The 11706-nt window shown below is 39.7% G+C and overlaps 1 protein-coding gene and 1 pseudogene across 1 annotated transcript; one reads left to right on the forward strand and one right to left on the reverse strand.

Moving 5' to 3' along the window:
• The first annotated feature begins 1821 nt into the window (after positions 1-1821).
• On the forward strand, positions 1822-2217 carry LOC148572771 (uncharacterized). The gene has a single exon (XM_088504755.1). It carries the CDS (start codon positions 1822-1824, stop codon positions 2215-2217), a length of 396 nt encoding a protein of 131 aa, XP_088360881.1.
• Positions 2218-8441: 6224 nt separating this feature from the next.
• Positions 8442-10809, reverse strand: LOC148572772 (uncharacterized; annotated as a pseudogene).
• Between the last annotated feature and the right edge of the window lie 897 nt (positions 10810-11706).

An 11706-nucleotide genomic window follows, 5' to 3' on the forward strand; every position in this document is an offset into this window, starting at 1 on the left:
AAAGCAGAGATTCAGAAGGAACAGCACCTTCATACGCTTATCTGAAATTCCCATCAATGAATTACATAAGTATATCTATCTTTACTTTCTATTTTATTTATCTTTATATTCGGAAATCATTATAACCAATTGAATCAGCCTGACTGAGATTTACAAGATGACCATAGCTTGCTTCATACCAACCATCTCCGTGGGATCGACCCTTACTCACGTAAGGTATTACTTGGATGACCCAGTGCACTTGCTGGTTAGTTGTGCGAAATTGCGAAGTTATGTTTGGACCATGGTATTGTGCACCAAGTTTTTTTGGGGCCGTTGCCGGGGATGTGATTTGAGTTTTGTTTAATTATGAGCAACAATTTCGTGCACCAACGTGGACTTTGAGTTTGATAGTGCTTGCGTGGACGCATTTGAGGAGTTAAAGAGAGCACTTACCACAGCACCGATTGTGAGGGGCCCTGACTGGACGCAGCCATTCGAGATCATGTGTGATGCGTCAAATCATGCCGTAGGTACCGCGCTAGCCCAGCGCGATGGTAAGCTCCCCTATATCATCGCTTACTCCTCAAAGACGTTGGATGCTGCACAATCCAACTATACCACTACCGAGAAAGAGATTTTAGCCGTTGTTTATGCTTTAGATAAGTTTCGATCTTACTTGCTAGGCTCTAAGATAGTGGTATACACGGATCATGCTGCCTTGAAATATTTATTGACAAAGAATGAGTCAAAACCTAGGCTCATACGTTGGATCTTGCTTTTGCAAGAATTCGACATTGAGATTAGGGACCGGAGTGGATCACAAAATTTAGTTGCGGATCATTTAAGCCGCTTGGAAAATCTTAAGTATGATCCATTTCCGATCAATGAATCATTCCCTTTAGAAGGTTTGCATGCTGTTTCGGATAGTTTTCCTTGGTTTGCCCCCATGGCGAACTACTTGGTTGCTAAGATTTACCCTGCCAACTTTTCCAAACACCAAAGAGATAAGTTGAGGTGTGATTCCAAATATTATATTTGGGATGACCCCCACTTATGGAGGAGAGGAGTAGACCAATTAATTCGCAGATGTGTTCCAGAATCTGAAATCCAACCAATTCTTGAATCTTGTCACTCATCCAAGTTTGGTGGCCACTTTGGCCCACAACGGACGGCGAAAAAAGTTTTGGATTGTGGATTCTGGTGGCCCACGCTGTTCAAGGATGCTAACCAATTATGTGTGTCGTGTCACCAATGTCAAAAGTCGGGGAATGCATCTCAAAGGGATGAAATGCCTCAACAACCCATGCTATTTTGCGAAATCTTTGATATATGGGGCATAGACTTTATGGGACCATTTCCCAACTCAAGTGGGTACTTGTATATCCTGTTAGCGGTTGACTACGTCTCAAAGTGGGTAGAAGCGATACATACTCACCTTGATGACGCCAATGCTGTGATTTCTTTCATTAGAAATAATATTGTGTGCCATTATGGGTCGCCACGAGCAATCGTGAGCGACCAAGGTTCCCATTTTTGTAACAGAAAAGTAGAAGCACTACTCAAGCGCTATGGGATAGCACATAAGGTTTCAACTACATATCACCCCAAACAAATGGGCAAGCAGAAGTGTCCAACCGAGAGATTAAACGAATCCTGGAGAAAGTGGTAAACCCACAAAGGAAAGACTGAAGCACTCGGTTGGGAGATGCATTGTGGGCATACAGGACGGCCTATAAGACACCGTTAAGGATGAGCCCCTTTCGGGTCGTCTATGGTAAGGCTTGCCACCTCCCAGTGGAAGTTGAACACAAAGCCTATTGGGCAGTGAAGCAGTGTAATATGGACATCACCAAGGCGGGTGTAGCCCGAAAATTGCAGTTAGAGGAGCTTGAATATCTTAGAATAGAGGCATATGAAAATGCCCGGATCTACAAGGAAAAGACTAAGGCATTCCATGACCACCACATTCGGAAGAAAGATTTTCAAGAAGGTGACGAAGTTCTCCTCTACAACTCGAGGCTCAGATTCATGCCTGGAAAGCTCCGTTCAAGATGGGAAGGTCCCTTTAAGGTGAAGGAAGTTAAACCCTATGGTGTAGTGGAGCTGTTTGATCCTCAAAGTAAGACAACCTTCAAGGTGAATGGACATAGAGTAAAGAAGTACCATGGCTACAAATCACCCAAGGAAGTGGAAGTGCTCCTCCTGGAGGATGCACCAAAAGAAGAGGAAGCTTGAGCACAGGATCGACCAACTTAAGGACGTAAAAGAAAAGTGCTGGGTGGGAGACACCCCATCGCGGTATGATCGTTCTTGTATATACTTTCTTGTTTCTAGCTTAGATACTTGTGAATTCCATGATTTTTTATGATTGTTGAGCTTGTTTTGATATATGTTGATATGATAGGTATAGTTGAATTTGTTTGAATATTGTGATACTCATTAGGATTTTGTTAACCTTGGCAATCTTTGTTGTATTGGTTGTGTTGTTGAAATATTTCATCTTGAGTGTTGTATGATTTTGTGAGTGTTTTCTCAACCTATCTAGTTGATTGTATGCCAAGAGTATGTTGAATTACATTTTCTTTTTCCTGTGTTGTTAAAAAAAAACAAAAAAAAACAAAAAAAAAAGAAGGGGGGAAATTGGGCATCCGCGCGCCAGCGCGCCGGTGGTGCATTTATACTCTGGTATAAAAAACCAGAGAGTTGTGCCTCTTTTGTGCCCACTTCGTGTCAGGTGGCCCACGCGCAAGCATACGTGGCGCCTGCGCGCAACCCTGCTGTCTCGCTATCGACGCGCAAGCATACCGTGCGCGCACGTCGTGTGTGTATTCTGAGCTCTCTGGTACAAAAACTAGAGAGTTGTGCCAAAGTCGTGCCTGCTCTATGCCCGCGACCTGACGTGCAAGTGCACCTGGCGCGTCCGCGTCGATTGCCACCCTCTTCATATGCGCGAACGCGCACTGTGCGCGTCCACGTCGCTTATGCCGCATGCCAACTCTGGTACAACAACCAGAGAGTTAGGCCTACTCTGGGCTACCCCGTGCCAATCTTTGCGCGTATGCGCAAGGGACGCGCACGCGTCCCTTGCCCAACCCTTATCGGCGCGCTAGCGCGCTATGCGCGCGTGCGCCGGCCGCGCAGCCCAGCTTTAAACTGCGCGCCCCTGCTTCGTCCCTCCTCTCATCTCTTTTCTAATTCTCTCTTCTTCCACTACTTACTCTTTCCTCTTCTTCCATACTTCACTTACATTGTCTCCGCTCACCCACCGGCAACCACCACCGCCTCCGGTGGCCCTACATTTCTCTTCCCCTCTTCTCCTTTTGCAAGAACCCCATCTTTCCTCTCTCTCCCTCTCAAGGTTTTGCTTCTTCTACTCTCATCTCTCACTTTCTTTTCACATTTTCTTCTTTTAGTTGCATGCTTCTTTTAGTACCTTCTTATTTCTCTCTTACTTTTATTTGCTTGTTGCTTGTTCATTTGATTTTTCCTTTCTTATTTCTCCATGGATGATGAACTTGAACTTTAATTTGCTTGAGTAAATCTTGTTGTTGTCATTTGATGACTTTGTAAGTAAGTGATCTTGTGTTGATGATTGATGTTTCATTTTGAGGCTTTAATTGAGTGAGTTTCTTATATTTGCTCATTACTTGTTAATTGCACGCCAAGTGTTCGAGGAAATGCACACATGCCATTTTTGTTTGTTTTGGTCTTGTACCCGCAGTTTAGTGCTTCTTCCTCATTCACTTGCCATCTTTCAAGCATATTGAGCCATTCTACTTTATGCTCACCAATTGAATGCTCACTTCACATGACTTGTTCTTTCTTTTGGATACTTGAGTGCACTCTTCTCATGCCACATTGCATGCATTATTCACTCTTGCATCCCATACTAAGTGTTGTGACCCATGCTTCTTTAGTTGTTCTTGATCACATGTGCAGCTGTCGCGTCTTCAAGATCCACAATTTACTCTGGGCACTACTTCTCACTTGCATGATGTTTTCCATGAGATGATTATTTGGGTTTAATGTTTTCCGTTCTCTTTCCTTTTTCAGAATGGCCACCAAAAAAGGCAAGGGGAAGGAACCAAGGAAACCGGCCACAAAAAGGGCGCCCCAAAAGTCATCCTCCAAGGCGCATCCTACACTAGGAGCCAAACCTCTTTCTAAGAAAGCGAAGGCATCCGCTCCTATTGATGAAAAAGAGAAGAGCAATCCGGAAAGGGACTCTTTAAGGTTCCCCAACCGCTTCTGTGAACTTGTGTTCCCCGCCATGGTTGATCGGAACTATCATGCTGAGCATCTACTCACCCCTCCGGACAAGATTGCCCATTGTATCCTACCCCGCATCGAGTGGCGAGGATGGGATTTTCTTCTGAGAAAACCACAAGAGGTCAATCTCTCGTGGGTGGTAGAGTTTTATACCAACTACCACCTCCCATCTCTTCAATCAGTATATGTGCGCCGAAAGCAAGTCCCGATTTTAGAAGAGGCTATTCAGCAAGTGCTTAATGTCCTACCGGTACCAAGGGAAATGGATGGATACCAAGAGGTCTTACGTCAGCGGAGTGCGTTTGGGTTTGATTGGGACTCAATTCTTCGAGTCATCGCTGAGCCAGAGACATTTTGGACCCAAGGACGACTCCGGATGCAGCCCAAGTGCATCGATGCACATTACCTTACTGTAGAAGCTAGAGCTTGGGCCCAGATCCTCTCCCACTATGTGCTACCTAGCACCCACAAGTTGTCCTTCATGGCGGATCTTGCCTTGCTTGTTTGGTGTGTTCTCACAGAGAGACCGGTGAACATTCCACTTCTTGTCCAACAAGCAATGAGTCAAGTCCATGCTCGGGGTAATTTGCCATTTCCATCATTGGTATCTACTTTAGTCGCTGCAGCGGGTGTTCATTGGGAGACCACGGACACGAAGGCTATAATTCTGGCCAAGGGCGATGTAGTCCCGAGTGGGAGATACTTACAGCTTCCCTTGACTACCCCAAGCCTTGACATTACCCCGCAGCCTATTTTTCCTTCCACATCATCATCACTACTACCACAAAGATCCACCCATCAACGAATTGAAGATCTCCACCGGAAGATTGATAGATATGAGCGGCGCAACCAACGCCGCTATACTTACATCAAGAAGCCTCTGTGTTGTGTTACCCCCAAACTGAAAGAACCCGAAATATTCACATCCACTTTGAACCCAACTGACGGGAGCTCCGATGAAGAGGATAGTGCTAGTTCCGGTCCCGACCGTCCTTTGCGTATTGCTAGTAGCACGGAGGACCGTGCTATATTCTAAGTGTGAGGAGGTCATTCGACCGATCTCCATGGGTAACCAACTCTTCCTCACCCATGGATGTTCTTGATTAGTCAGTAGATTGCATGTTAGTTAACTTTTGCTTGTGAATACTCCTTGCATGATAGTTAGTTTACACTTGGTCAAAGTAATAACTTCCTTTTCTGAGAAAATGTGTTTTTAGGGCACCCTACCAATTAATTGAAAAAAAAAATTTTTGTGACAAACTTGCTAGAAGAATGTACTTTGGAACATGATTGTTGAGTTAAGAACACAAGCTTGTGGGACTTGAGCCTAATGGCGTGGTCACATCTTATGACTACTTATTTTGCTTCTTGTGTGCGAACGTTCTCTTTCCATGAGTGTAATCCTTGATTTGTCTGACTCTATATGTCCTTTATTTGGTGAATGAATGCATTTACATGATTGAGGCCATCATTTCAATAGTCACTTCCCCAAAATAGCCTTAACCCTTATCTACCGTTGCTAACCAACTTTGAGCCCATAATAATCCCTTTTGTTCTTAATTTTAGCACGTCAACACCCCTAAGCGAAAAACAATGAATGTCCCTGGAATTGGATCCTTGATTAGCTTAGGTGAGTGAGGGTGTGTGTTATTCAATTGGGAGGGAATACCTAGGAACTTGGGTAGATGTAAAGGTAGGTTTTTGTAATTGTAATGAAAAAAATTTTGGGAGGTAAGAACATACTTATGTATTGAATGATTGGACCGCATGCATTGGCACTCTTGTACATAAAATCCCCAAAAAGAAGGGGACAAGCAAAGAGAAACAAAAATAAAGAAAAGGAAGAATGTAAAAAAAAAAAATAGACAAAAAAAAGAGAAAAACAAAAGAGACAAAAAATAGAAAAAGAAACAATGAAAAGGGGACAAATTACCCCAAGGCAAAGCCAATGATCACCAATGCATGCAGATGAAGAACTAAAGAGAAATACATGAGCATGAGGAAAAGTGGATAATTTGGTAGCTAGGTTATGTATTAGAATTGCATAGGTTATTGTATGTGTTAGGTGAGGATCTAAGCTAATCAAAGATACAAATCTTAAGCTCACTTGGCCATACATGCATCCTTACCCTCACCCTAGCCCCATTACAATCGAAAATAAGACCTCATGATAACTGTATGCATGCATTAAAATAATTGTTGATTGTTAGATGAAGGACAAATCTTGGAGAGCATGATTGGAAGGGAATTGAGTGGCGAACCCTATACACTTGAGCAAATAGAGCGGATACACTTCCGGTGAGGGTTCGATGCTCAACTTCTTGTTCCTGGCTTTCACAAGCGTACATATTGCAAGTTATGTTCACCGCATTGTGATGCTTTTAATTGGTAGGATTCTTGGACTATCATGTCACTTTAACCCTATGTATTCCCATATATTCTTGGAGGATAGATTCACCCTTGACCAAGTAGGTAGATGCATTTGCATTAGTTGCATTCCACAACTCTCTTTTCCCTATATCCTTTGGTCTTCTTATCTTTAGCATGAGGACATGCATGGTTTACGTGTGGGGAGGTTTGATAAACCCTAATTTTTTTGGTTTATCTTGTGCTGATTTGAGGGGATTTTGTCAATATTTTCCACACTTATCCACTTGAATTGCATGGTTTTGTATCTCCATCCGTGTTTGACCTTGTGATTGAAAATAAGCTTATTTGAGCCAGAATTGCTATATTTTGATCTCTTCTATTACCACTCGATGCTGTGACGTGTTTGTTCAGTGATTTTAGAGTTTCAGAGCAGGATTGGTCTAGAAAAGGAGAAGGAAGCATGCACCAGTGAAGAAACATGGAGCTTTGGAGGCTTGGAGTTCAGTCATCGACGCGCACGTGCACCTGGCGCACACGCGTGGATGCGTACTATTGTGGCCACTCGCATATAGCTGACGCTCTCGCGGACATTGGAAGAATTGTCATCGGCGCGCACGGTGGATTCAGGAGCTCATCGGCGCGCGCGCGCACCTGGCGCACATGCGTCGCGACCAGCACGTGACCTCATTAATGAAATTGTGGCTGGCGATTTCTGAGGCCTGGAGGGGCCCAATTGAAGGCTAGCTCTGCATGGAAATGACCCAGGGATTGTAGGAGCAAGGGGGATCACACATTAGACACTTAGACACATTTTGAGTTTTTGGGTAGTTTTTGTTCATCTAGAGAGGGAACCCTTCTTCCTCCCTAGATCTAGCTTGATTTTGATCTCCCATTGTGAAATTACTGGATTGGATCTTGTTGTTTGATACTCTTGTTTACTCAATTTGAATCCTCTAGTGTTATTTTGTTTAGATCTTATCTTGATTGTGTTGTCTTGTTGCTTTTCAATTTTCTACCCCAATTCATGAACATTGTGGGTGTTGATTTCTATGAATATGTTGATGCTTCTTGTGATTGCTAGTGTTAATTGTGTAGTTTTTATAGATGATTGTTAGTGGGTTATCATAATTCTCAATTTAATTGTAATTTGAACATGTCTCTATTTAGTGTATTCTATGTGTTTGATGAAATGTTTGCTTTAATTATGGAGTAGTTTATTTTACTCTTGGTCTAAGTTATGAGAATTGGGTGGCCTTGAGTCATTGGGTCTCATTGGATTGTTGATTGGAGAACCCTTAGTGACCAAATTGACACCCATTAACACCAACCCACTACTAATTAGTAGATTGGTTGGGACTTATAGGTTGAAATTGGTCAAACCACTTGACGTACCTCAACCCTAGGAGTAAATGTCACGTACTTAAGGTTCTTTGAGGTAGACTTAGTGAGTTTGGTTCGTCACAATTGGCCAATTATAGTTGAAGACAAGGATAGAGACCCCAATTCCCATGCTTAGTCAAGAGTACCTTTGATTCATATTTGAAAAACCAAAATTCTTAGTTGCTAGTTCTTGATTTAGTTAATTGCTTAAATTTAGAGTTTCTTGCATTTTAAGATTTCTTGCATGACAAGCTTGGTAGTTAATTTTTATCACCATGATTCTCAACCCTGTATTTCTGATCAATGCTAAAGCACATGCTTGCCCATTCTTCGTGAGACGACCCGGAGTCTAAATACTCCGGTTACATTCTTATTTGCGGTTAGCACTTGTGACAACCACCCTTTCTTAATTTGGGATTGAGGATTGATTATCGGTTGGGCTATACTAACAACGGAAGTATTTTGTGGAATTCCGAACCGGTATACCTTCCATCAACTCTACCAAATCCTGCTCATGGAATATAGCAAAGTTAAGTTTGACTCATTTAATAAATGAGCTCAAATTTTTAGCTCAAGCTCAATAGCTCACCGGCTTAAGAGCTTAGCTTATAAAGTAACTAACAAATTGAGCTAAAAATAGCTCACATGCTATTAGGAACAAGGTAAACTATCAAAATTGCACCAAAAAACTCATATCGCTATGAAAAATAACCAAATAAGATTTCTATGAATGACAAAGAAGTCTCAAAAGATTTAAAAACGTGACAAAATTAACAAAAATATCATATTTTTTTACATAAATGATAAAGAAATTTTGTATTTAGCAAACAACTTGTGCATTTTATTTTAAATTCAATCATTCACAAAAAACATTGAAAAATTCCTTGACAAATCACCAAATTTTAACTATGACAAAGTCTCATTTTTCTAATAATACTTACAAAAAATCGCATTGAAATCTAATATCTAAAGTATTTTATGAAAAAATATAACTAATATTTGGTTAGTTTTCTCACTTTTTAAATCTTTTGGAGCTTATTTGTTATCTTTCTAGGTTATTTTTATTAGCGGAATAAACTTTCGAGTACCGTTCTTGGTAGTTTATTTTTAGAAAAGTATCTCTTCATGCAACAAGGAAACTAAATGAACAAGATATAGCAATAGTTTCAAATAGAACATTTGCTTCATACCATATATAGCTTCCATGTTATTTTCCTTGTAAACACCAAAAGGTGATCCATGGACAGAGAGAAGCATCTCGCTAGGTTTCGGCAGCCTAAGGGTTTTGGGTGTCATCCCAACAGACAAGCGCTGACTACTCACCTGCAAAAGGCAACAAATCCAAATCAATCACAACTGTTTAAAAAATAGCCTCAGCAATGAATACTAGAGTTCATAAAGTCATCCATAAAAAACAGAAGGTAAAAAATAAAGGGAGAAAATTCGGACATTGGGAGTCTGAAGACCTTCTTGACTTGTGAGAGTCTGAGCTTCACATGGCTCCTTAAAAACCTATGTAACAGAGATTCAATCAATTCATATTATCACAATACAATGCAATCACTAATTAGTTTTTTTTTTGCAAGCTGTTTAAGTTAGTCATAATAGATTTAGCAGCGTATGCAATGAAACTAGTAATAGAGACAAGTTCTCTTCCATCTGCACATGAAAGGATCCTAAATGAATAGCAACATTTCTCATTCAAATCAATTCGTGGATGCTTCAGCACATAATGGAAATGAGAATGGAAGTGCTATATTAATGCTACTCCTACACAGCTACCCCAATTTTATGTCGCATCAAGTCCTATGTAAGTGACCCAAACAAGCCAGCTAAGGATATTACAAAATACAATTAATCAAAGTGCACAGAGAAGATAGAGAACATACAAAGTCCTTAAAATGAAGATTTTCATCACCAAGAAATCCTGTTCTCCCTACCAACAAAGAAGTAAACTAACAGGTATCAACTATAATCTATGCCAAAATATATAAGAACTATAATATCTATAGTAAAATCGTTCAAAATTGAAAGAACTCAAACATTTAAAGGGGCACAGAACAATAGTATGTTTCGTAACATACATTTCCATTTTTTTTAAATTCAATTTAGGAAACTTTAATTCAGATATGAAATGAGTTAAATCGAAAGAGAAAACTAAACACTACCAGTATTGATAGAGTATTCAAAACCACCAAACTGAGGAACTGAAAAAGGACATTCCGAAGGAAAAGCAATCGAAAGCCTCTAGAACAGAGAAGCGTGCAAATCTCTTCCTACACCACCACAAGTCGTGGACATTCTGCTCCTTCTCTCTTTCCACTTCACATCAAATTTTCCATTCCCTTCATCTTTCACAATTGAGGGATTCGGTAAGGTTTCTTCGAAGACCTGCAGCATTGGCTTCCGGAGCTGTTCCTCACTGAAACATGACCGAACCAAACGAAGTTCCATCAACAATCGCTCAATCTCAACATCACAAACCACCTTAATTGCACTGATTTGACGCTCCACTGCCACAAACACACAGGTAGAGGTTTAATAAAAATAAATAAATAGTGAAAACTTTATGCTAATCAAGAGATTTGTTATTTGATTTTGCTGTACCTTCGATTTCAAGCTCTTTGAATTGAGGTTGCTGCGTTTGGGTTTTAAGTTCCTTCAATTAAGTTGATTGTTTGACCATTTTCTTCGCTCTACGCCTTGGAAATTTTGCCTTTAATATACTAAAACTAATATAGTAAGAAAAAAGGGCTACAAATCTACAATTATAGTTATCAGAACTGAATCGGCAATCCACCCAGTCATATGACCGGGTCACTGGTTCAACCGATGGGTCACTGATTCACTCGGTTGACCCGGTCATAATTTAAAAAATATAAAATTATATAAATGAAATTAAAATTACATATTAAAACTTAAAATGCAAGTCTTTACAAGCATAATAATAATAATAATAATAATAATAATAATAATAATAATAATAATAATAATAATAATAATAATAATAATAATAATAATAATAATAATAATAATAATAATAATCAAATGTTAATTTTTAGACAACTTGTAAGACCCAGAACCTTTGAAAAGTCTTATTATGATCACGACTCAAATCATATAGTTATTTATAGCCTTAATTTCAGAAATTATTTTATTAAAGATAAGTAAGGCAAGTTTTGATTTATTGGATTTGAGATAAGTTATGATTATTATTCAATTTTATAATTATTGGATTATTTTCTATATTCAAATTATGAAGTTGATAGTTATGAAATAATAGGGATTTTATATGATTTGGACTGAATAATTTATATTTTAAGGTATTAATACTGCTGCTTTGGAAAATAAAGGATTTAATTATATTATTCCTAATTATTTGATTTGGACATTTTATTGAAAGTAATTTGTCAAAATTGATGAACAAATAGTATTTTCTATGTATAATTAGTGTTGGATTTAATTTGGGTTTCAATTACTATATTACCCCTACTTTTATTTGAAATTACAAAATTACCCTTGAACCCAATTTTGCCCTAATCCTAAAACTCAACACACATAACCCTAACCCTAAAAACCCTACCCAGTTCCCCTGACCCGGTACACCCCATGATACCTAATGCAGCAGTAGCAGCTGCAAGCTAATTGAAAGAAAGAGAGAAACAAAGAGAGAAAGGGATCCGTGGAGTGAGAGGCAGGGGCTAT

Source organism: Arachis ipaensis, chromosome B2, assembly GCF_059453495.1.
Source record: "Arachis ipaensis isolate K30076 ecotype BB chromosome B2, ASM5945349v1, whole genome shotgun sequence".
Taxonomy (NCBI): domain Eukaryota; kingdom Viridiplantae; phylum Streptophyta; class Magnoliopsida; order Fabales; family Fabaceae; genus Arachis; species Arachis ipaensis.

Bases quoted from the DNA above. Each gene is read 5' to 3' on its own strand.
- LOC148572771 (XM_088504755.1), top strand. From the start codon at position 1,822: ATGGACATCACCAAGGCGGGTGTAGCCCGAAAATTGCAGTTAGAGGAG.